The sequence below is a fragment of the Watersipora subatra genome, chromosome 1 (assembly GCF_963576615.1).
Source record: "Watersipora subatra chromosome 1, tzWatSuba1.1, whole genome shotgun sequence".
NCBI lineage: Eukaryota > Metazoa > Bryozoa > Gymnolaemata > Cheilostomatida > Watersiporidae > Watersipora > Watersipora subatra.
In genome coordinates, this window is record NC_088708.1 from 49,545,525 (window position 1) to 49,573,420 (window position 27,896).

General features: G+C 35.0%; 1 protein-coding gene across 1 annotated transcript; it reads right to left on the bottom strand.

Annotated features, from left to right (window-relative positions):
- On the bottom strand, window positions 1-27,871 carry LOC137392139 (tyrosine-protein phosphatase non-receptor type 9-like). Its single transcript, XM_068078770.1, has 14 exons — window positions 27,644-27,871; window positions 25,705-25,848; window positions 22,976-23,065; window positions 21,734-21,858; window positions 15,567-15,672; window positions 13,072-13,182; window positions 11,551-11,764; window positions 10,339-10,465; window positions 8,833-9,048; window positions 7,350-7,586; window positions 6,705-6,861; window positions 3,318-3,464; window positions 2,738-2,795; window positions 1-954 (listed from the first exon to the last, which is right to left on the bottom strand). The coding sequence occupies exons 1-14, from the start codon at window positions 27,674-27,676 to the stop codon at window positions 734-736; spliced, it is 1,986 nt and encodes a 661-aa protein (XP_067934871.1). The 5' UTR covers window positions 27,677-27,871; the 3' UTR covers window positions 1-733.
- Between the last annotated feature and the right edge of the window lie 25 nt (window positions 27,872-27,896).

Consider the following 27,896-nt stretch of genomic DNA (forward strand, 5'->3'; position numbering starts at 1 on the left):
TCCATTTGTAATCTCAATATATTGTAGTGACAAAATGTATCAACCAACAAAATAATACCAAAGAGAATGACTAACAACAGGTTAACATGCGATAGCACAATTCAATTGCATGGAGGTGGACATACACGTACGTACAAGTACATTATGTATGCAAATTGCAGCATGCAGTTGCGTTACGAGTAGATATAAACAGTGAAGTTAATATGAAAGTGGGTAATTACATAAAATAAATATCAAGTGAATATGGATAATAGGCAAGCTTTAAACGTTGTGGATATCATGATACAAAGATGGTAAATAACAGAATGGATAAGAATACATGATCTCCTTAGGTACGCCGACAGTAAAGACATCGGCACCGCTGCAGGGCATCATTCAGAACCCACAAAAGAAAATACAATATATGAAATTTATTAAAAAAAACTGATAACATTCAATGATAAAAGCTAAAAGACTGAAACGATGAACATTATATCAAAAATAAAGCGAGATAACTCCGATGAAATAACTCCGAGGAGACAGCTTCTAAGAGATAACTCTGAGGAGATAGCTTTCAGTAACACCAATGTTTTTCTTCGCATACCATATACATTTAAACGGAATAACATATGTCTAATGCCCCATGTGGAGATGACACACAGGAGAGATATTTTGTATACTAACTGCATGTTATTGTGATATACTACTTCGACACATGGCAGTGATTACTAAAGATTTTACAAAATCTGCAACCTCAGAAATCATCCTGAAGAAGTTCGGGGATGTCGATATCAGCGGGAAGACAACCCCTCTGCTGAGCGTACTGAAGGATCGCGATGTGACAGAATACATACTGATCAGGCATCTGAATTGCAAAGGCCCTCTGTGTGCGGATCAGTCTGACAACGGCCTTGATGTTCATCATCCCGGTATTGTCAAGGATGTACATACAAATGTCAGAGCAGATGAATGTACCTGCAACCCATACAAGAGCCAACCTCAGACTATGGCACACCAGAGGCAAAGGATATGACTTCAGGAAATGAACCTATAAGTCTATACAACTTTTCATCTAATTATATAATTCTTTAAAACTAATAATACTACAATGCTTGCTTGAAAGGCTAGGATCTAACGGAAGTCTTTGAAGGATGATTCTTTTTCAATTCAAATTATCAAAATTGTCAATTCTTGACAGAAAAGAGCCAGTGATAATCGGAAAAGTTACATAACCATTGTTGAAAACCAACTGGCTTTTTTGATGTCGCTGGACCATCAATTAATCTTTTTTAAATCCTGAAACTCACAGAGCGCTGCCAATGTGTTGATTTAAGTTTCTCAGACAAACATAATACAGTCACACAACATACAAGCTTAATAATACAGTCATACCTCAACATACAAGCTTAATAATACAGTCACACCTCAACATACGAGCTTAATAATACAGTCATACCTCAACATACGAGCTTAATAATACAGTCATACCTTAACATGCGAGCTTAATAATACAGTCATACCTTAACATACGAGCTTAATAATACAGTCATATCTCAACATACAAGCTTAATAATACAGTCACACCTCAACATACAAGCTTAATAATACAGTCATACCTCAACATACAAGCTTAATAATATAGTCACACCTCAACATACAAGCTAAATAATATAGTCACACCTCAACATATGAGCTTAATAATACAGTCATACCTCAACATACAAGCTTAATAATACAGTCTCACTTCAACATACGAGCTTAATAATACAGTCACACCTCAACATACAAGCTTAATAATACAGTCTCACTTAAACATAAGAGCTTAATAATACAGTCATACCTCAACATACAAGCTTAATAATACAGTCACACCTCAACATACAAGCTAAATAATACAGTCACACCTCAACATACAAGCTTAATAATACAGTCATACCTCAACATACGAGCTTAATGTATTCTGGGACTGAGCTCACATGTCAATTTACCCGTGTCTCAAAACACTATTTTCTAAATAAAACAACTAAGTAAAAAGTAATGTTACCATATTATGAAAAGCCACCTAAAGCGTTTTTAATTGTTATAATTCGGTACCTACACTAACAAAGTAACAAATACTCATTCAGTTGTTGTAATATAAAATGCAACATCACTATGTACACTACTGTATGGAGTTTTTACTTTCGAGACAGACGTAGTGGATGGCGGTGGCCTGAGAGAGACTTGATAGCAACGAGTTCGGTACACTAAACTTTTGTGACGCTACGTAATAGAAACTTTGAAATTACTCCAATGAAATTTAGCTTACTAAACACACACTTGAAGCTGAGTTTTAATCTTTTATTAAACTTGAATTTCGTCATATTTTGTTAATATCTGTTTCTGGTTATGCGCTTTTACCTCGGATTCACTATAACTTAACCAACCTGTTGAAAACTTTGTCAAACTGATACAGAGCGAAAAATTGAGCGATACTGTTCTCGAAAGCGGCCTCTCGCATACTTGGCCATATAGTGTAGCGGCCATCGAGAACCGACTTGTACGCTCGTATCTCAAAGATTACTCGTACCTCTAAGAAAAAACTTGCTAGAAAGTCAGCTTATATCTCGAGTTTCTCGTATGTTGAGTTTCTCGCATATAGAGGTCTGACTGTACTTCTTAAAAACCTTGTATACAACTTCCGGAAATGACATAATCTCACTCTCTATAAACATTTATGTCAACTACACTATGAACATAACATTTTGTAGCTACATACCCGTCCGGCCTATTCCAGCGCTGCAGTGAACAACAATAGGGGGGCCTCTGGGATGTCCCTGTTAACAATCAACAAGACTTCATTTACCAACAGGCTGAAGTAGAGATTGAAGACATTCATTGCAAAGGTAGAAGGAACAACTTTAGACCAAATAACTATGTCAGCATAGTTCAGATTTTTGATGACAATAGTGAGATGGGATGGTTCAAAGAGATGGTAAGGTAGCCCTAAACTAGTTGAAGTTCTTAGTCTATGACATTCCTAGTTCACTTAGTCTATGACATTCCTAGTTCACAATTTCCATACACTCTCTGATGAGACTCATTCAGAGTTGAAGGTATAAAACTATAGATCTGAAGACTGTTGACCGACTTGAAGTTCCCTTCAGGTTGTTAGAACAAGAGAGGCACCTTTAGAAAGGCAACCATAATATGTAATAAGAGCGCTGCTCACCGGATACCATTTGAATCTATACACATGGCAATAAAAACCACACAAATTATGAATTTTGTTAATCAACACGAGTGCTGAAGTTACAAATAACAGAAAAAAACTACATTAAAGTTCATGTTGCACCCACCTTCCATTCAGGCATCTCTTTGACAGATCTAGCCTGAGTCTCTCGGACACTTTTAACAAAATGGAGAAAAGCGTGCGAACTTGGCGGAATGCCATAGTCAGGCCACTTCAAGAAGAGCATATGTTTCACAAACCTCGTCTCCCCAGTCTAGAATGACATAGAGTGGATGCAAAGCAAATCAAAGAGGAGCAAGGTCAAGAGTGATAAAAGCCTTGGATAGACTGGTAATATTCAAGCTGCCTTGTAACCGAAATAACTGCCGTAAGTGAAACTACTTTTTAGCATTTACCAATGTATTACACAAAGAAGACCCACCAGTCATATTAACAATGTTTGCGCAGACAGTCATTTACATAAATATACATTATACATCATAGGTATAGAGTTCGGCTCCCTTCTGCCATAGGCAAGGATGGTTCTCATCATTTAATGCATATGACTGATTATTTGTAAGTAGAAGTTGTCACCTCATGTTGTCTTAGGGGTGAAATGAGCATAAGCTTTAAACCATAACTGTCACGAACAACTTTTATCGTATGTTCTAGGTAAATCAGACACGCTGATTCCGATTTTGTACTCAAAATAAAGATTAGTCCACTAACCTTCAAAGTCATTTAGGCTTTTTTAAAGCGTTTCAATATCTGTTTCAAAAACAACACAATCGGCATTACAAGCTCCGCCCATAAATATGTGACGAAACCTAGCTTTTTCAGAAACGGAAGTTGGGAATGTTTAGTCCGATTTAGAATAATAGAGATGGGTGTCTTAAAACCCATTATAATCTAAATCCAGCCTGTAAAATAGTTTCAGTTTTTTATGAAAGGGATATAAACTATTTAAAATTGCTCGCAGCTTGTTACATGACGTTTAAATGGGCTGGACGCCGAGAAAAATGAGCTCAAAAAGCGCAGTTTTATCACGAGCTAGCGTTGTTATTGCGCTTTTTAAATATGCAATGCTAAATAGCTTATCTACCTTTCAGAGAAGACTGATATTATTTTTAAGGCTGAATTTAGATATTAATGGATTTTAAAACACCCATCTCTATTATTCTAAATCGGTCTAAACATCCCTACATAACTTCTGTTCCTAAAAAGCTAGGTTACGTCAAGTATTTATGGGCGGAGCTTGTTATGCCGATCGTGTTGTTTTTGAGACCGATATTAAAACGCTATAAAAAGTTCTTCATTACTCTGAAAGTTAGTGGCCTAATCTTTATTTTGATTATAAAATCGGAATCAGCATATCTGATTTACCTAGTAAATATGATAAAAGTTGTTCGTGGCAGTTATGGTTTAATGCATTGCTAGAGGGCGCTATGTTATGTTCATTGATGTTCGAGTAAATAAGAAATAGCGCATGCTTCATCCAGTAATTCTAACAGTGGTACTAATTTGCTCAACCGAAATAAAACAAACAATTTAAATGCATGTGCCAAAAAACAATTGAACTGATGTTTTTTGTTTTTGTCTTAAACATAAATCATCTGTTCCAGGAGCGTTTACATTATTGGGGTGTTACTTTATACAAACTGAAAGATGCATGTAAATTGCCCAATCCATTCCAAGATCTTTTTAAACTCACCCCTTTGACCATACAATGAGGAAAAACTAGACCTAACATTGTATTATGTTGGCTGTAATGTAACTGCACTATCGACAACTTTTCTCCTTTTTCTGATCAATTTTACTGGTTTTATAGACTATGATTGCGGTGATTTTACAATAAATCAATGGGAAATGTACTTCCTCAACATCCATTTACAACGATTTGTTTATTTTTCTAGACAGCGAAGTCTATTCTAACAAAGCAAAAACAAATTTTTACTGTAAAAAAAGCGGTGTCTACCTGCTTGTCATCTATTTGTATCCAGGAGTCAAGGTTACGATAAAAAATAACTTTCGACGATACTCCAACTCGTGACATTCAGATTGGTAGACCAACGCTCTAATGCCTGCGTCAATTGATCGCCTTTAAGGAATTTGAACAATTGCGCAGCTACCTATTCTCTGTTTTGTCGACACATCTGATGGTCTATCATAATGGACTAGAATGTCATGATAGTTGTATGTATAATAGATACAACGCTATATGTACATCGCTTTTTCTTTCACAAGTGCGACGAGACATGTTACAATTCTTGATACTTGACGTTATATAGCATCTTTTGCGCAGTACGAAGCAAAAAATGCATAAATTTGTTACGTTATTTGGAATTTTTGTTATATGTTAGAAGGTATACGTTATAAGAGCATCTACTGTATACTACAGGACGTAGACTATCCACACCTTCAAAGAGCTGCATGATTGTTCACGGTGTTACAATCGGTTAACGCCATGTTATGTAGTAGTCTTTTACTTGTAATTACCAAATTTTAAAATACTTGAAGCTCAAGTCTTCTTGTAACTTGGTAAACTGTAGAGGCACGTTTGATGACCGACTTGAAAAATGTCTAGCCTTGATCAGTTATTTGATGACAAAAAAGTGACCTTGTTAATAAATGTTTCAACCAATCACAATCTACTTTTCATTTGATGGCAAAAGAGTGACCTTGTTAATAAATGCTTCAACCAATCACAATCGACTTTTCATTTGATGGCAAAAGAGTGACCTTGTTAATAAATGCTTCAACCAATCACAATCGACTTTTCATTTGATGACAAAAGAGTGACCTTGTTAATAAATGCTTCAACCAATCGCAATCTACCTATAGAATAATCGCTTCTAACGACGAAGAAGGGATGAACTAATAAGAGCAACAGCGTGGAATCACGTAGTGGAACACGCGTGAGAGATTACACTTTAATGATGAACTATGTCAATATATCGCAAGCACATTTTATTTTTTGAAAGACTACAAACTCATTAAAAGAGTGAAATTATTTAACATACTCCAAAGGAAGTGTCAGTACGAAGGGCGGTCCCTTATCTGCCTCTTTATTAAATGATTTTGCTTCATGAAATCGGCTAACTGATTATTCAACTATCGGTAAAATATGATGCATCTATCTGTAAGGTATGCATGTTACCGATTCATTGGTAACATGCCAACCAATAGCCTGCTATAACCAATAATATTCGCCAAACAATTGTTTAAGAGTGTAGGTTTTTTCAGACTGCTGGCCAAATATGTTTTCACTTCTTTTTAAGTTAAATGAAGATTTCGCTTCAAATAGGCTGAAATTTTATGATACTTGTAAAAGTCTTCATTGTGCAATAAAAGATTGTTTCACCTGACCATGGTCCAAAAGGTCTTCAAATAAACAGGGTAATAAGAAGTTACGTTCATTACTTTTAGGCTATAGACAAGATATATGGCTAATAAAAACATTGCTACTGTCTTTAGTGAAAGAAGAGGAAGAATTTATTCTAAAAAAAACACTTACAGACTTGTTCGACACACAAAAAGTTGAGATTTGAAAGTCACCAGACTCCTCCACAGTCCTATCCATGTTCATAACGTTTATGTTTCCATAGGTTTCCAGTTCATTTACTTCTTGAGGCCAGTATGTTCCGCATTTCATTTTTCCTTTTTCAACTAACCTGGAAGAATATCAAATGGAATCATTACCCAGCGATTATCTAAAAGACACTAGTATGCATGCGAGCTGACATCTCTCCATTCAACATCAGCAACAAGACTGGTTCAGTGACAGCGTTACAAGGACTTGCAGCGATGTGACAGGTAGCGGCATTACGAGCCTCCACATTGTTGCTTCAGTTTTTTTTATAAAATTCAGTATAACCAGAAATAATATGTTTAACAATAACAATTGTTAGGTGCATAATACTATAAATATAGATTATACTAGTGTAAATAAGAACCTGGCACTTTATGAGTAACCCAACACAGCATCCATCTAACAAACATATAATAACAAACATAGAATAACCGAATTCAATAGCTAATCCATCTTGAAAAGATAACGCTTCATAAATTAAATCTTTATAGTCAACTCATTATCACTGGGTAAATGATAAACAAGATCTTGCCAAAAAGGTTCAAAATATGAAATGTCTAAACATCTCACTTAGTTGTCATGACGATCGTTCGAACTTTCTCCTGCCATATCATTCTCCAGAAATCTGCGAATGTTTTAGGCAAAGGTCCTTGGCAAGATATGTAGCCTCTTTTCTGATTGAAGCTGTTGACATGGTTGGCGTTGATATAATCCCCTTGCGCTCCTTGCATGGGCTCTAACAGAACTCGAGTAAAGTCGTAGCAGAGAACATCCGAGTAGCGATTTTTGCCTGCATTTACTGCCAGCCTACGGAACAGGACACAAAGCGTGCCTTTTACTTTCTTCAGTGATTTGCATCAGCTGTTAAAAACTGCTCACAAATGCATACATAGCTACTGGCAAACTTACAGTACATCTCGCTTAAAATTTGTAGAAATTACTATCACAGAAGGACAAAAATCACACAAACAAAGCAATGGTCAAATAAATCTGAAAATCGACTTATTACAGTTACTGAGCATCCTCGTGTATAAACCGTGATCATGCATAGGCCACATCCTAAACTTTGAAGGTTTTGTTTTTTGAGTTATAGGTATACAGCTTGTATAAACTGCACCCACTGTTCTATTTAACCTAGCCACGTGTGTCATTCGCCAATTCTACCGCCTCTCTCTGTCGTCACTCACACACATTGGCCGACAAGGTGGCAATCGGCCAATGAGTGTTCTCAACTTCAGCAAACCACAGCAAATGAGTACCGAATCATCCAGAACAATTTGTAACCCATGTCATCGAGAAAGACAAAATACGATGCGACATTTAAATTGAAACTTGCGAATGCAGCTTTGGAAACAACCAACTAAAATGATGCTAGTTTTTGGCCGCGATGAAAAGCAACCCGACAAATGGAATCAAGTGCTGGAAATGTCACATGACAGTTACAACGACTAATAACCTCATTACGTCACTACAAGTACTGGATACATCCTAACGTCTTATTGTTGAATAAACTATGTTAAGCATTTGCGCATTCTAAAAAGTACCTTAATCTCAAACGTAGTCAGAAGTTTACAGATATAGTTGTTAAACTGCTTGCATAAGCCACACCCCAAACTTTTAAACATAATTTTAGGTTCACAAGTGTGGCTTATACACAAGGATTTACGATATTTACAATAATTATGATTACACCAATAAATATTTACTATAATAAGACCAGTGTGTCTGTTGCCACGTTAAGAGCATTAAGAAAAAGATTGTCCCACACGGAAACTGACGCCAGAGCATCAGATGCAAAGGCAAGCACACAATCACTGTACCACTCAGGGGCCTTAATGCTTCACGGAATAATTCTCTATATATACTGATTATTCATGATGATCTCTCACAGTGCGAAGGACTGGCAAGCGTACTAGTATGAATAAACTTTGTGTGAACATTTATTTGGAGGTTTTAGACAATTGCTGCAGTCAGACCTCTGACTATAAAAAAATTAAAGATACATACTTATTTTATAGGACAAAGTGAGCTCACGCATAGCCACAACACAAACCTTGAATTATAGAAAGAGTCACGATGGGGCTCCATCTTTATCCCCATGTACTCTGACACTAGACCAGACTTGCCGAGCTTACTCGCCCTTTGCAGCTGCTCGCCTGGAGAAAGCAGGTCTTCGATATTTTTAGAGAAAACTGACTCAAACGGGTCTGTATCAGCCCAAGAAGGTGGCAGCGATGGTATGACAACACTTCGTTCCATCGGCACATCTCTAAAGCAAAAGCTAAATATGATGCAAGACGAGACAATATAGAAAAAGATACTAGCTATTGGCGCAGGCATTGCTTAAAAAGATGATTCAGTGTTGGTACTAAAGCCTGCAGCTACTATTATAACATCAATGGCCTGACATTGGGATGAATGTATTACCAGCCTCATGAACAGAGGAGAAAGTGAAGCGGGCTGGTGGTTAGTGCTGTATTTAGTAGAGTGAGTGAAGATAGCTAGTGGTTAGTGCTGTATTTAGTAGAGTGAGTGAAGATAGCTAGTGGTTAGTGCTGTATTTAGTAGAGTGAGTGAAGATAGCTAGTGGTTAGTGCTGTATATAGTAGAGTGAGTGAAGATAGCTAGTGGTTAGTGCTGTATTTAGTAGAGTGAGTGAAGATAGCTAGTGGTTAGTGCTGTATTTAGTAGAGTGAGTGAAGATAGCTAGTGGTTAGTGCTGTATTTAGTAGAGTGAGTGAAGATAGCTAGTGGTTAGTGCTGTATTTAGTAGAGTGAGTGAAGATAGCTAGTGGTTAGTGATGTATTTAGTAGAGTGAGTGAAGATAGCTAGTGGTTATTAGTAGTGAAAATAGCTATAGATAGGTTCTTGATAGCTATAAGACACATTCACAGTTTTCCTCTCGGCAGCTACAGGATAATTTCAGAGATTGGTCTTTTTGACAGCTACGGGACACCGTCAGAGATTGTCTTCTTGATAATTACACAACATTTTTAGACTGCTTAAAGAAAATTGTTAAAGGAAATTGCCTTCTCTCTTTTTTTCACACCTTCTACCAGTCGCACTGGTATTCTAAGGACCCATGACAAAAATAGGAAGTAATGTTTAATACTATATGACCAACATGGAACCGAACTGTGTGAGGAATTCAGAGGTTGGCGCTGTGAGGAAGCTGCTGACATCAGAACTAATTTACAGAACTCCAAGCTTTCGATAAATTTAAGACATCATATATTAACAAAATACTTTGTATGTCAAGACAAATATTCGCCAAAATTTAGCAATTTGGAAAAATTCATATGTTGAAGTGTGAGTGTAGGTTTTTAGTAAAAGGTCCATTAGCAAACTGTCTTTTTTAAGCTTAAATCATGTTTATGTAGTGGCACAATTCGAAAGAAGTTGGAGTAGTGCATAGCAATAGTAATACTAACAACACATTCGGATAAACCACTCAGACACTTGAGAATATAAAAAAGTTAACAAACGATCGGTGCAGAGACCGATCACAATGACATTGGCTATTAGCAAGCAGGGTGACAGCATGGAGAGATAACTCACTGCCTTGGAGGAGCGGGTGGAGGACCAGTTGGGGCACTACCATTTGATAACGACCGAGTAGACTGAGGGTGAGCAGTTGGTGTTCTTCGACTTTCCACGGGTCTTGCAGCAGGAAGTGGTCTGGAGGCTAACAAGGAATACCAAGTTGATAAAGCTATGAAGTAACTTTAAACCAAGAAATTAGAAAAGGATGTAGAATCAAACTTCCTACAAACGGTTGACATACCTTCATACATGAAAACAAAACAACATCAGTGAATTGAAGAGTTGTACAGAAAACTGTAAAATATTTGGTAGAAATCTGTTAGTTTCTATCATAACAAAACGAAATTGTAGTTTCAGCAAATCGAACTCACATGCATCAAAGTGTTGTTCTGGGATTTGTGATAGGAGGTAGGACATGCAAAGTTTACAAACGTCACACACTAACGACTTATGCTCATTTCAATTCATGCAAAAACCAATTTCAGATTTATCTTCCGTAGTCTGCCCTTTACAAATGGTGTGCTGAAATGCGGACGACTGCACTTGGACAGTTGCATAAGCAAGTGTACATAGCAACACATTGAAAAAATGAGGCTTTCTCATATTTTTAAGGCAAAGATTTTGTGGGTGTAGTTTTTGTAGTATTTAAAATAGTTTCAAGTAAAGCAACCAAAAAAGCCTTTAGAAGCAAAACAAAAATTCCCATAATAAACTTTGCTGATTTCAAGCTATCATAATAGTGATATAACATTGCTTGTATAGATGTCAGCAAGCAATAAATCTAAAATGCTCATCGATGTATACTAAAAAAACTAGGCACAATAACAGTGCACTCATAATCTCTTTGGGAGTGTGATTTATTTCTGTGATGAATATTTAGCTAGCATAAACAACAATCTACGAAAGCCTCAAACAAGAAAAATGTCAAGGTCATTAACCATTGCCCAAAGCATTGAAGTTTTGGTAAGATAAGTATATAGTCGACTACATAATGATTATAATGACTATAATTCGACTTTGTTGTTAACCTGCACGACTTTTTTGCAGAAATCGTTTGACACTCGTGTCGACCGATTATAAATTGTTACACGTACAAACTACATATGATTAAAGTAAAAAGGCCTGTCCGTTAGTTGTTTATACAAAACCTATAACTCACACGATCAACAGGTTAAACACTCAGACAAACAAGTCCTGAAGATCAATTCTATCTAGCCACATATTTACCATCTGTAATATCCAAAAGTTGTTTGGGAGGCCCATAGTCGGGGTCCTTTACTCCTTCAAAGAACGCATGAACCGCTGGCTCAGGGAGCCTATGAATCTTGAGGCATGTGCGCAGCCAGGAGACATGGTTCACCGTATAGCTGCCTCCGAGGTGGGCTGGCAGAGCTTTGTGTGGAATATGACTGAGGATTTCCGTGTCGCTCACTGTATACACCTTTGAAATAGTGAATATCATGTGAAATCTACTACCTGGTATTCAACTCTCACCTATGTACATCAACAAGTGCTGTTTAGATAGATAGTATAGTTTAACAAATTGCAATCATGTAAAAACACACGCTTCAGAACGACTCAACATACGACTATTCTTGCTCTATTAAAAATTGCTGGCTTTTAATTGGTTTCTTATAGAATTGTGCCAGCGTGTACATTATATAGTAACAATATCATGGGATAACAACTCTCGAAGTTATATTCTGTCATTAATGAACAAGGTAATTGCTAAAATTTTCTTTGACTTCTACTACTTGATTATGTTATTGATTGTTAACAACTCATTAATCTAAAAACTGTGCTTACAAAGATCGTATGTTAGATTAATGATGAAAACAAGTTGCATGTTATTGATAAATCCATATCAACTGTATACGCAAGTAAAGTGCACATCACAATAAGCGCAGCTTGCTTTCCATAAGTCATATGAATAATATTTAAATTCTTTTAATTGTATTGTTTGTATTTAGACTGTGTAGAAACAGCAATACGCGTAAACAGGATTCAAGTATGAAAATGTCCCATTCATAAGCATGTAGATAGATTTAAAATGGAGCCAAGCCACTAAAACAGTACGCAATACTATGTCTTGGAACTGCCTTGACGAATCTCAGCAGGTTGTTTTCAAACCCAAGTATAAAATAAAAATAAAACGATGTTTCAACCAGTAATCAGAAGATATTGAGAGAATAAAGCAAACCATATATGCACCCAACGTGATATTTGAACTTTTCGAAAAAATTTCAGCTAGCTGAAAAACAACAGCCTTGTAGGACACCTTCCCTAAGAACCAAGTGTTGATAAAGCAGCAAAACCAAGAAAAAGTGAGTTCGCCAAAATTTAACTTATCAAACAGAAGAGGTCGACTTCTGCTTGAAATTGTTTGTGGTTTGACAACGACATTGTTTAACTACAAACAATTGCACGATAAATCATTCATTCATTAAACAGACACAAACAACTTGTACTACATGTACTATTTATTATTAATGATGTCCACTATCAAAATCGCACGAGTCATTAACTCTCTATACATCAGATAACATCATCTATCAAAACCTCAACAACAATGCTTCGGCGTGAAATCATCATCAGCTAATGGCATCATTATCATTGTTTGCCGTCTCTCACATCATCATTATCATAATTTGTCATCATGAATGACTCACTCCATCCATCGCAATAGTCTACTGTTGCTACGTAATCCTATACGGAACTCAACTCATCCAGATTTCTATGGCAACTTACCCTGTCTCTTAGTTTCTCCTTGACAAATAGACGAAGAATCTTAAAAGGGGCTTTGAACCAGAGAGGGGCCAACACTATGAGCACTTTCTTTAGTCGAGCTGGAAAGGAACCCTGGCAATATATGAAAATAAAGAATATCTAAGACCGGTCGCCGATAACAGCTGATCCCATAATGCAACTCATATTTGCCATGGTATAGCCCTAGGGTTCTCTAAATCTTGTATATAAAAAACTCTACAACAATAGGGTTCATTCTTTCTTATATGAAATTTTAATCATGAAATGATGGTAATATATTATATATTACTAGCTGTGCTACCCGGCGTTGCCCGAGAGTTACAAATCAGCTTATAAACAATGAGAAGTAATGAGAGTTGCCTGCCACTTGCTATTAGCCTGGCAGATTGCCAATGGAAAATTTTAGTAAGCTAACTAATGACAATCATTTACTTATGCAATCACCCTACGTGGTATGCAAAGCCGTTGGGTATGTGCTTCCATATAACGGTTTATATCGTCAAGCTATCAACTGGGTAGCCCGTCAGACTCGCGAACGGTAGGGTCTGAGATCAAATCTTTTTCAGTACGGATTCTTTACGGACTTTATTCTCTTTATTCTTTTTCATACGGACATACTTTGGGAAATATATATATGTAGATAGAGTCTATATTACATAGGAATGTCCCACATAGTAGAAAACTTAGTCCAGTGCCTGTTATAAATACAAGTTCTCTAACCAAATGTAAGACGCAATATGTTTCGGAAAAAGATGATTTCCGGAACGCCAACGGTTTTACTTTAAATTTCGCGGTCTTACATTATACTGCTACTATAAAATATCGTATACATAACCAAAGGTTGTGCCCATTTTTTTATATTTTTGAGTATCTTGGTAGTAATTTGATCTTCATTGAAATAGGCCACTCCTAACAGGAATTATTTCTGCCTACACCGTTGTTGTAAAAATACTAATGATAATATTATTATTGTTAACCATAATGTTATTATGTTTATAGTAGTGCTTACTTGTTGTCAAACTTATCAGGAGAAACGAGATGACTAGACATTTCTTCAAGAGCACAACAGATATAAAAACATCTGTCCGTTAATGCAATATATAGATTAAAATCTAGAAATCCTACTATTGTACATCTTGCCTATTTAATGACCCTTTGAATTTCATGTATTGCTTGATGCTTTGAATGTGAGCTGTGTGCTGAATAATAATACACTACTGCCTAAAGGTCATGTAAAGAGAAGGCAACTTTAAAAGCATATTGCCGATTATGCATACACTACAACCAATGATAACACTCTAGGAATACTGTATTCCCTATATATAAGAAATACCTACACTAAAAGTGACCAAACAAGTTCTCATAGCCATCAGCAGCACGCCATTTCTGCCATTGTGCAGCTATATTTTCCAAAGTTTTGTTTGCAAAAATCTGTGCTTAATGAATATTCCTGGACTTACATGCCGGTATTTTTAGAAATAGATTATTGTATGTATATACCTAAATGTACATAAAAGAGTGGCCGAAAAAGGTGACTGAAAAAAAATCCTCTGTGTTGGCTGATATAATTTCATAAGTAAATCACTTGAGCTAAAGCGAAAAGCCTTGACCTCAATTGTAAAACGAGAACGTAAAAGAGTTAGGATTACAGAAATTCCCTAAGACGACGATGCATTTCATTGAGTTTGGCAAAATGATTTATTATAATAATGAGTGCAATGCAATGTTCACCCTAGTTTTTAACTACAATTTATTGATGTTGAGTGATCCTGATGTTGAGCAATAGGCCACGCAACAAACTACAGTGATTTCCGTGCAAATCTGAACCAATCAGAAACATAATTTTTTTTCCATTCTGTAATCAGCCTAACCAGAATACCCAAGTTAAAATCACAAGCGAATTAACATATTGTAATATTGAAATAATTCATATATAAGAGTTAATAATCATTTTGAACACTAGTAATACAATTGAAAGGTGTACAAACCAGTGTTTATGCCCTTTTAGTAAAACTGAGTCTACAACATGAAAAGAAGGTATGATTTTGTGGGAGCTGTGACAGGCTTAGCTACAACAGCATCAACATGCTGTATACACCCTTATGAATTCCGTTAAACATCAACATTTAAGTTGAAAATATTTTATATAAGTCACTCTGAAACAATTGAAATCATTGTTGGTCACATAAGTTTTACCCTCATTGGAATCCTGCAAATCACAGCAGTGTAATCAGGTCATTTACTAGCGAGTAATCTTTATATCGCAAAACATGAGCTGCCACAAATTTGACCAACTAGTCGGATAAACAAGTAACAACCTGTGTGGATTGGTCAAACTTCATTTCCTGTAGGTGTTTTTTGAAAAGGCTGCACACCCAAAATGGCCTCTTGCGTCGCTTTTAAAACATTATCCGCTCATGATAAAACATTAACACACATGTGGTATCGGTCTAATGGACCAGTCTAATCCAACCAACCTTGAGGAGGTTGAGTATCTTCACACTCAAATCATAGTCAAAGTTGCTGAACTTGGAGCCTGTCATGTCATAGACAAACACAAGACCATTCCTTTGGGTCTGTATGCTACAAAAGAAAGTACAATTAACAACTTAAATTTATCAACAAATACAACAAGTCTCAAGCACTAGACTTGAACAACACTAGATTTTCGAAGAATATTTTGGCAAATTAACAGATGCAGAATTATTTGATGAAAAGGAAAGTTTTTATGTAGATGATTTTCCATGTTCAATTGATGCCGAAGATGATTATGAAGAAATAATTGTACAGTTAGAAGCCGTTAGAGTTCAGACTACGCTAGTAAATTTTATTCACGAAAGTGAATTTCACACCGGTGACTAAAGATTCAACCTTCCTAACCACTCTCTTTTTTGTAAATGTTCCTGTAAATTGTGTTCAGAAGGCTTCAAGTGTATAACTCAATTTGAGAACAATGAAATCGGTCTCTGCAGATATGCTTGCTCTGAATTATCCAGTAAGCACACAGATTCTAGAAAAAGAGCTAGTAATCCACTTAGAGAGAAAGCTAGAACTGAGTATAAACACCATAGTATGCAGACTTGTTTGCATATATGCACATTATATGCGTCAACATGCTGGACGATATTTTGAATCACTACAAGTCAGTCCAGTTAATTATTCTAAGGAAGCTTAATTGTGGAGGCAAAACAAATATCACATATGAACAGAGTCCGTATGATTTCAAGCATTCATGAAACATTTCTGCAACAGCACAGTTTAGTGCCACCTAGTAGATTGAATGGAATATTCAGAGAAGCTACGGAAGTGTTGCCTTCACACATGACTAAAAAATATGTCCACGGCCAATATTGTGAGGCAAGTTTTAATGCTGAATCTTTGAAAATCAGTATCTCTAGTTTTAAACAACTGTGGAAGTTGCTGTTCCCTGGAATACGCTGCTGTAAACCCATGTCAGATCTGTGCTGGACAGAAGACTGAAGAAAAAGTAACAGTGAAGTAGCCATAACCAGCAACATATTTTATCCTCTAATTTTAACTCAGTATGGATAATTATTAATATGGAAAATTACTAATGGCAAAATTTTAATTTAACTACAGTCAAACATGGATAACTCGAACTTCATGGGACCGAGCGAAAGTGTTCGAATTATCAGAGCGTTCAATTTATCAGAGCACTGTCACAAGTCCATGTATTTACTTATTTATTAGTAGATACATGTACATATACAAACTATAATATAAATCAAAAGCACAAATGGCTTGTTTCAAATTAAATGCTTCTAATGTAAAGTTTAAAACATTTTTATCAAAAAGTATAGAGATTTTTCTATCACTTGAAATTGGTTTGTTGTTTAAGGTGATGTTATTGCCAGGACGTTTTTTAGATTGACATTGGCAAAACTTGATCGTTATTGAAATGCTCAAAAGAAAGACATCTTTTTCTTTTGAGCGTTTTACCCACGATCAATTTTGCTGTTTTTTCTTGAAGTTCATGCAAAGATTACCTCACTTTACCTGGGATTCGTTTAGAGCAACACTCCGAGGCAGTTCAATTAGAAGTTTTACGAGGTTTTACGGTACATTGTATATCACTCACGCTTTTTGAATGGATACTTATTGAATGTACACATGTATTCTGTGTTTAGGTCAAACAATGAATAGTTTTTTTTAGCTAAGACAACGTATACGTTTAATTACAACAATTTTTAAGACGTTTTAAACATTCAACATTCCGACGTCGATTCAACATGGAATCAACGTCGGAAAACTATTCATCGTTTGACCTAAACACAGAATACATGTACGTTCAATAAGTATCCATTCAAAAAGCGTGAGTGATAAAGTGATATACAATGTACCGTAAAACCTCGTAAAACTTCTAATTGAACTGCCTCGGAGTGTTGCTCTTAACGAGTACCACTTTCCTTGCTTCCGAAGGGCGATCGCTAAGCGGATGTTTGGTATAAATCAAATTTCACCAAACCTTTAGAAAAGTCATTGACAAAAATATTTTGCCGATGGTGGTAATAACGATGCTTATGAATTACGAAAAGTTGAGGTTTACCTCTATGGCTTGGAATAAAGTGATTTTCTAAAGCGATAACAACCGTTTCGGTAGTCGTTGGGCAAAAAACAGTTCGAGTTAACAGTGTTGAGTTCGAGTTATCTACAGCAATTTATCATTACGTGGGAACGGACCAAAGAAACCGTTCGAGTTATCCGTGGGCGAGTTATCCATGTTTGACTGTATTTGGATTTAGAATTACGTATTATTGTATTGCCTACAAAGTGAAATGTATTTTTATGTTACATGTTACCATATTCTTGTGCAATAACAAATCAAATTTTTACATTCAACAATATTTGGTTCAACTTGTAGCTAATATTATCTATAGACATGAAATAACTAAAACTTTCTAATTTAAATATTCAGATTCAGCATTAAACTTTGTTCTAGAATCTATGTATTTGTAGAATTACAGCTAAATTTAATAGTGGTTGCTAAGATGATTCTAATTGTAAACAAATAGTTACGCCACTTGAAACTTTAAATGCGATTATGTCGGATTCACGTTTCAACTGTTTTAGACAGTTGTATGTAACACGTATGTAGACTTTTGACTATAATATCAGTTCTAAACAATGTAGAAATAAAGTATATTTTGCAGAGGAATTTGTAAATCTTCCTTCGTTAAGCTGAGCATCTATTTAAATTTTGACAATTTCCAACTTAACTCCAATCTATGAGATCATGACTCTAAATAAGTAAGTCGAATATTTGAAAAGAATATGTTCGAATATATGGTGAAACCAACTGCAGCCCTGAAAAGTCATGTATAGTCAATGTTTTCTAGTCATTAGTATTAGTTTGTAGAAAAAAAATTACTGGTCACATTTGGTTAGTTGATTCAAGAACAAAACAAATGGTTTTATGAGTTGACCGAAATAGAGAATGCAAAACAATGTCAATTTCTTTGAAATCAATTAACCCACTGATTCTGGCAAAGGGTTAATAAAGCCGTTCTTGCATCTGGTTGACGGTTTGTGGACTCGCCTGTTTTTACTTAGTAACGTGGAGCATACAATTTTTTGAGCTCTTAATATTTGCTTCGTTGGAACTGAGTCGAGCTATGCAAAAGTACCTGTCGGTACAGCTCTGATTACACTTCATAAATCCATCTACCAGACAAGATTTTAGCACAGGTGGCAACGGGGTTATGATGTACTCAATATGTTCTGCAAATCATGTTTTGCATTATCTTCAACAATATTATTTTATTATATAATTTTTACAAGCCAAAAGATTTTCATCTCAGCAAAAAGTTCTCCTTAAAAACATCCATCCAAGTCGTGGCCACTCACATAGTTTCAGTTCATATAATAAGACAAATTACTCAATTGCGGTAAACTCAAATAAAACATATCATGGTTTGTGCAGCACACATTCATGTCTCTCTTTCACATGTATGGCAGTTTCCACACTGACACTACTCCGCTGGTGGTGCCATATAAACATCCTGTAATCAATAAACAAATGTAATAAATATATGTCATTCAGAGATATTTCGTTCTAATGTGTATCTACTGAAAGCTTTCAATTTGGGAGTTGGATAGATAGAGAGTCAAAAATTACAAAATGAACAAATGTTTAACAAAAGCATAAGTACAAGCCAACAATTCACTTTGTTTGATTAATCCATTTTCCTCCCTTTCTACAAGTGAGAAGTGAACGTAAATTCTAATCATAAATCTAATTTACTAGCTAGAACTGCCAAAGAAAATTTGAAGCAAATATTACAGCTAGATGAAACAATAAAAAAGTTATGAAACGATGATTCATGAGAGAAAAAAACTATAATTTTATTAATTAGTAAATGTATTCATGAGAACTAAAATTATTACCTTCAGTTCAGTGTATATATTAAACATAAATTTACCTCCATTCTCCTATTTTTCACCGAAGCATAACGCTGCTGACGCCTGTCATCTCTAACCATGAGCTGTCGGCCCTAATCTTCAACTACCTGATGCTCAGAAAACGTAGTCACCTTCGCTGGAACTGTATGCATTGTTACAATTCTGTTGTTCGTCAATTAAATGTGTCAATGCAGTGATTCAGTAAATTAACGATGTCAAATAATTCAGTAAATTAAATAATAATGTCGATACGCGAATTAGTAATTGAGTAAAAACTCTAACGACGAGAATCTTCAAGATCCCAAACAACTCGTATTACAAGCGATAATATTTATTATGACCTATATAAAAATTTTGTGCTGATGATTGGCTAAAAAGATCTTATATTTATCGCTCGTGGACTCTTTTCATATACGTTTACTATATACGTCACAAATAAAGCACCTGCTCGAATCTGAGCGTTTAAAAAATGATCTCATTCACACGCTTATATCACTGGACAGGGTTAGTCTAGAAAGACAAAAATGACATCAAATAGTAGCTGATGTTTCAGCCTTTTATTGGTCTTAATTTTATTTGGTAGACTTTATTGACGCAATCACACCTTTAAACAATGTATTAAAAACTAGAAGAAGTGGACCAGCAGCAGATCGTGGTTTCTACTTCAAGAGTATATTCCCCTTTTTATGACAGATTCTTTGTTCAGTTCATAAAATATATTTATTTCAGTTGAATATTTGTCCACTCTCATGTGCACTACTCCAGCAACACAAACTAACATTGTCAGAATTTGGAAAAAAAACACTAGCAGTGTTACAGGTTTAATCACAAGAAAAGTTTGAACAAAATAACTGACCCTACTTTGGTAACTTTGTAAATAACTTTCCAGGACTGAGGGGGCAAATCCAGTCAATATTTCATTACTGAGTCAATAGATTAACTGAACACAAATGTACATCTATATGGGTACCTTGTCAAGTCGAGGTTTATTATTGGAGTACACTTATAGAACAACCAATAGTAATATAGAATTACTTACAAAACAACAAATGGTAATGTAAAATTACTTACAGAACAACCGATGGTAATATGGAATCACTTACAGAACAGCCAATGGTAATACAGAATTTTCTTACAGAACAGCCAATGGTAATACAGAATTTTCTTACAGAACAGCCAATGGTAATACAGAATTTTCTTACAGAACAGCAAATGGTAATATAGAATAACTTATAGAACAAATAATGGTATCTTACAGGAGCAATAAGATATACTTCCTGTAATCTACTTATTATTTATACTTATAGTTACTTATAGAACAAATACCTTTTTATATAGGCTGGTCACACTATCGTTTTGCCCACTAATAGAGCTGTGGACAGTATCAGTTAGCAACTTCTTAAAGTAAAATCTATCACTAATGACAAAACCAGGTATCAAAAAACTTTCGAAATCAGGACAGAAACAGTTTCCATTTGCCAAGATTGCGCAAACCATGTGCATGCTTTCCTCATCATTAATATCATAACCGGCATCTGCGCCATTAGTTTTATTGTTGCACCTTTTTACAGTTTACTACCTTTGCTATTATTGCAAGAACATTCAAACTAATAACATCCATCACACTCAACTGATAACAATCAAGTTTGAAAGAAGGTTTTTACTAAAGGATTCTCTTCAACATGAGTGAGCTTAAACGAAGTCGTATGAAATTAAAGTTTTACCATATACTAAATGTTGCTTGTGCTTCAATGTATGCATCTTTATTAATAAATCACACTTTGTCATTGTCTGTCTGTCCGCGTGAACCCTGCGCATTTCCACATATTTTGGAAAAACAAGCTTCAAACTTAGCCCGAGATGTTTAAATTGAGAGTTAGAGTTGAGAAAAGACAAATGATATAACCAGGTGATTAACAGTGTCAGCAGTCTTTTCAAGGAAGCTGAAGGTAAACAGTTACAATGAAGACGCAGACACATGGTCCTTCAATAGTGAATCACCAATTTGCTCTCTATAATGGCATGAATTGAAGCTAGACATGCTATGTTGTAAAGCTGATCTTTGAATACTTTTCAATGCATTTTAAACCACTACAAAATGCTTGCTAATGACACATTGGGACAGCACAACTTGACAACTCTGAACATGCGTTAGAGCTCTCTGCGTCATCTATAGCAAATAGCAGAGGAGAGTCTAAAGAATGGATCACAACAGAAATCTAACCTGTCAATGACTGCATCCAATTGGTGCACGAGTGATTGAAGTGTGACGTTTCTAGAGGTGCTGAGCGGATTATGGAATCTAGCGGTAAATAGAGCAATGGCTGCACCGTTCTCGTCTCGTGCATCCTGGTCAATGATCAGACAATTCAAGAATAGTGTTTAGCTTAATTTGGCAGCAGGCAATAGAGAGAGAAAGCGGGTGAGCCTCGCGCAACAATCAGGCAATGTAGCAAATGGTTTGTAGTAGTTACCAAGTATTACTGGTACAGGCATACTAAGCATCTATAAGATTAAAATAAACATTTGACTTAAAAATACACCCTAACCTAAAAAAAGGCTTGCTTACACCGTAAATCCCAGTGTAGAAGTCAACATGGCATACAAGACAAGGTCTATAGGTTTGGTTTAAAAATCCTTGTTTTGTTATATACCTGTCATGTAAACCGACCCCCTTCTCTGGCTCAAATCGCCTGATTGGACTATTAGAGTCAGCATATGAGGCAGGCGATGAGTAGCTGTGGAAATGGCATTCAATAATCAACTGCGTCATCAGTAAAAGTGGCGATTTTTTTGGTGTAATCACAAATATAACAATTAAAAAAACGCGAGAAGACAGTTCTGGTGAAGACAACAGGGCACGAAAAACAACAGTACACCCGCGTATCGACCCGCCTCGACAATAAAAAGAAACTGCAACCTTTGATAATATGCATTTAAAAGAAAAGCAGTGCCGCAGGACAGCTTTTCGCCAGGAATTGTGATTCATGTACAAAAACGAATGGATGATAGTGGACATGTCAAATAGATTATCGAAATATACGCTCGTGGGCTGATACTACGAAAAGAGCATTAAATTTTAAAAACCCTTTTTCAGAAGAGGATCCTTACGATGACCATTTGAATGATGAAGAATGGGACTTTGTGTTTGATCCAGGATTACTAGTACTTTACTATTTTATAAAAATCCCTCTATGTCATCATGTAATTTTGATTTGCGATAATTTTCTCCAATTTGAATTTAATAGAATTTGTGTCATGTAAAACTTCACCGCTGTATGAGTCGAGGATGGATTTTTAAGCTTGAATGTGGTGTTAAATTTTCTTTTTATACGCTGAAACCTATGGTGCATTAAAAACAGACATCTGAGAACTAAAATAGCTATAGAACCACCAACTAAATATACTAGTAGTGAGCTGATTATAGAAATATGTTCAAGTCATAAGGATGAAGTATAAGGAGTACCAAAATTGTGAGCTTGCCACTGATTAGTTCTTTTCTGATCTCTGCACTGCACGGGTTGATGTTTAGTAGCCGTTCTTTTAGATATACTTCCTGTAACACAATAAGATATATTTCCTGTAACATAATAATATATACTTCCTGTAACACAATAATATATACATCCTGTAATGCAATAAGATATACTTCCTGTGACACAATAATATATACATCCTGTAACATAATAAGGAATACTTTCTGTAACACAATAAGATATACATCCTGTAATGCAATAAGATATACTTCCTGTAACACAATAATATATACATGCTGTAACATAATAAGGAATACTTTCTGTAAAACAATAAGATATACTTCCTGTAACACAATAAGATATACTTCCTGTAACACAATAAGATATACTTCCTGTAACACAATAAGATATACTTCCTGTAACACAATAATATATACATCCTGTAACATAATAAGGTATACTTTCTGTAACACAATAATATATGCATCCTGTAACACAATAAGATATACTTCTTGTAACACAATAAGATATACTTCCTGTAACGAGTAATATATACATCCTGTAACACAGTAATATATACTTCCTGTAACACAATAAGATATACTTCCTGTAACACAATAATATATACTTCCTGTAACATAATAAGGTATACTTTCTGTAACACAATAATATATGCATCCTGTAACACAATAAGATATACTTCCTGTAACACAATAATATATACATCCTGTAACATAATATGGTATACTTTCTGTAATACAATAATATATACATCCTGTAACACAATAAGATATACTTCCTGTAACACAATAATATATACTTCCTGTAACACAATAATATATACTTCCTGTAACGCAAGAAGATATACTTCCTGTAATGCAAAAAGATATACTTCCTGTAACGCAATAAGATATACTTCCTGTACCATAATAAGATATACATCCTGTAACACAATAAGACACTTCCTGTAACACAATAAGATATACATCCTGTAACACAATAATATATACATCCTGTAACATAATAAGGTATACTTTCTGTAACACAATAATATATACTTCCTGTAACACAATAATATATACTTCCTGTAACGCAAGAAGATATACTTCCTGTAATGCAAAAAGATATACTTCCTGTAACGCAATAAGATATACTTCCTGTACCATAATAAGATATACATCCTGTAACACAATAAGACACTTCCTGTAACACAATAAGATATACATCCTGTAACACAATAATATATACATCCTGTAACATAATAAGGTATACTTTCTGTAACACAATAATATATACATCCTGTAACACAATAAGACATACTTCCTGTAACACAATAATATATACTTCCTGTAACACAATAATATATACTTCCTGTAACGCAAGAAGATATACTTCCTGTAATGCAAAAAGATATACTTCCTGTAACGCAATAAGATATACTTCCTATACCATAATAAGATATACATCCTGTAACACAATTAGATATACTTCCTGTAACATAATAAGATATACTTCCTGTAACACAATAAAATATACTTCCTGTAACACAATAAGACATACTTCCTGTAACACAATAACATACAGCAATCCAGTTACCTAAATATTTGGCTATAAAATTCTTACGACTTATGCATGACAGATGCTAAAATTAGCATTTCAGAATGTAATGCTAGTTTGATTCTGATTTACTTGCGATATATCAGATTTCTAATAGTAGCTTTTTCGTAGCGCAATAGCACAAGTTGCATAGACAAGTTTTAATACTAAAATCAAGTATTTTACGCACAATGATCATCAAGGTTATATGCTAAAAGGTCGTTGTAAAATATAAATCCACTTTTTTATATCTGAACAATTAAAATACATCAAGCTAAGAATTACGGAAATATGACAGACTATTTTTGAAAAAATGTTTATAAACTACAAAATGTTTTTCCATGCACATGTATTTGCTATACTGGTCAAAAATTCACTCAAGTAGTAAAAATGGTTCTCTACAGTGGTGAACACTTCTTCACCAGTTGGCTCAGGAATCTAAGTGATCCCATACATCTACGCAAGCTCTTTGCACTTCAGAATGAAATGCTAATTTTAACATGCCAAGATTTAAATGCTAATCCAAATCTTTATCTTTTATGTTTTTACTAAATATTAATGTGACAAATGATGGTTTACAACACCACAAAAGTGAAACAAACCCCAAGAGCCTGTAATACTATAATGTAACCTCTCCTAAAGCTGACAGAGATATCTGAGGCATTGAAGAAGTGCACTGCACATAGAAGTGCAGAAAACGTATTCAATTGCTTGCTTTGAAACCTTTCTCTTTCTACAGGACCATTGAGCAAGACAAAACTGTTAAAAAGAAGAATCAGACCAATTATGTATAAACCATAGTAACCTAAATCATGTGGAAAATGCTACAGGATGTGGAATGAGTGCTTAGATAGACATCAGTGCTTCCAATTGTTTTCAAATGAATATGCCCTTAAACCAGCCTTGACCTTGGCGTATAAAATCAATATTTTATTATATTCAATACTACTAAACTAGCTATCACTAGTAAATTTATCCAATCCAATCTGTTCACACTGACAAGGAATTAAATTCATATTCAATTCCATCAACCGTTTAAAACTAAACCCCGCCCTTGCATGGTAAGAATAGATTTGACCATTCTAATAAGGATCAGATGCAAACAAGTTTAACACATTCTCACTGAATGATGTCGCTGCAACTCCAGTGCACGATCTTTATCAAACTTCATTGCCATGCAAAACTTTACTGCCTCCTTCCATGTTACTGGTCCAAGATTCGACTGCCGTCTGCGGAGATTCACATCCTCTAAGAATTGCTTGACAATCTATATTCAACACAAAAAAATGTTAATTACCCCATTGAGGTTTTTCAATTATAACTTTATTGTATGTATTTGACATTTGAAGAAAATATAAGCAATATAGGCCTGCTGTCCTTTGAATAGAGATATGACATTGAGTCATCACAACCAGGAAGAAAGCATAGAATTGCTACAAGTCATACATCCTCATAATAAATCAATTATGTTTAGCTAAGCAGCTTGACTCCATAGTACTATTCTCGTCTAATGTTACATGGAAAGGAGAGCGTATTGATTAAAATGTATCAACTTGTTCAACTCAGGTGTTGAGTACTCTCCTGTATCTTAGCTCTAGCACTAAGAGGAAGGTTGAGTCAAGTAATTATCCGATATAGGCAGCCAGTGGTAGACTATCATTATCACCTACATGTTGTAGACCGAACTAGATATTTAAATAAAAATTAACTTGATTACACGCTTTTGCAATAAAACTCTGTACAAATAGATACAACTAAAACAATATTTAACTTTATATTTTGCTCCAAGATGGTAGAAATAAAATTCCTTACTTTCTACTATTGCAATTCAACAACTTGTGGTGACTAATGCAGCAGATATTTAGCTATTCAACAACCCGTTGTTGGTACTGCAGCAAGGATTTATAAGGATATGTGTCAAGGCAATACACACACCTAAAGTACTAGCCCTTACAACATCGTTTGGTGCAAAAATACTAACCAGCTCATAAACTATCAGCCAGCAATGATGGTTTAAAGTAATAAAGCTTAAAATAAAACTGAATTGATATTTTAAAATATTCTTCCATTGACAAACCCTTTAAATTGATCTAAGTTACTTTTAAGGTTTTTTCGATGATCACTTGCAAGCCACTACATATTCCAGCTATGTGTAAATGGCCTTCACCTTAGCATTTGACATTGATTTGACTTTCATGATACTATATCTACATTATATATATAATACATATTCCCTTATAACCATAGCAAATATTAAGTTAATTGCGCACAACTAACTAAAATCAGTCAACAATTTTGACGAATGCCTAAAATGATAGGTGTTACATTCAATAAGACACAAGCTATCGGCATTTCTTGCAGTGCTGCATTTATCTGTTTATACAAAATTCCTGAGCCTGGAAATCTAGAGAAATACTTGAGAAGTTACGATAAACATTGACATTATACAGAGCTACTGAAAAATTTTAAAGTGACACAGTAGCTACCATGTGGTAAGCTACTATTTTTGAATTATACATTCAAAAATTATAAAACACTGCGACACAAGCTTTTTTGTTAAATACTCACTCTCAATTTACCTTAAACGCAATGCAATTTTTAGATCTCTTGGATAAATAATAAACTATGAATAGGCCCACTAAAATCTGAGAAAACACAATTTCAAAAAAAGCTATATTACTGATTTCAAATAAATTTATTAGGTAAAATCGGCAACTGTTATAGCATGTGTCATTTGTTCCACATAATTCCAAAAAACAACGCAAAGTTGTCTAATAAAACTACTTCATGAAGGTTTCTTTGTCAGACATCGAAGTGGTAAACTAAAATAAGAGATGGGCATTCAAGTTAAACTTGCAATAAAACTTTAAAAAACAAACTATTACTTTTTGCTAGTGATCTTTATCAATACCCAACATATGATCATTCTATTGGTAGAAAAAACTATTCGATTTTGTCATTCATACTATTCTGGTATGAATAATGGCAAAATAACACAAATCAGAAATTTCCGTTCAAACGACGATACTGCGCTGTGGTGTGCAAGCATATAAAAGCTTTACCTGCTCCTCGCCAGGAGTCAACTCAGACGCCATAAGCGATTTACGATTTTACAATTCTAAAGCGTAATAATTAGACTCTTCGGCAGCAGTCGTGGCTAAAATAGCTAGCGGTTGACATATAAAGAAATAATGAAGCGACTCCTGGTCATTTGCAGGATACCTGACAAAATACAAGACAATGACACGTCAATTCAAAATTGCTTTCTCTTGTACGCATTCGCAGGTTTATCCGTTATAGTTCAGCGACAACTTC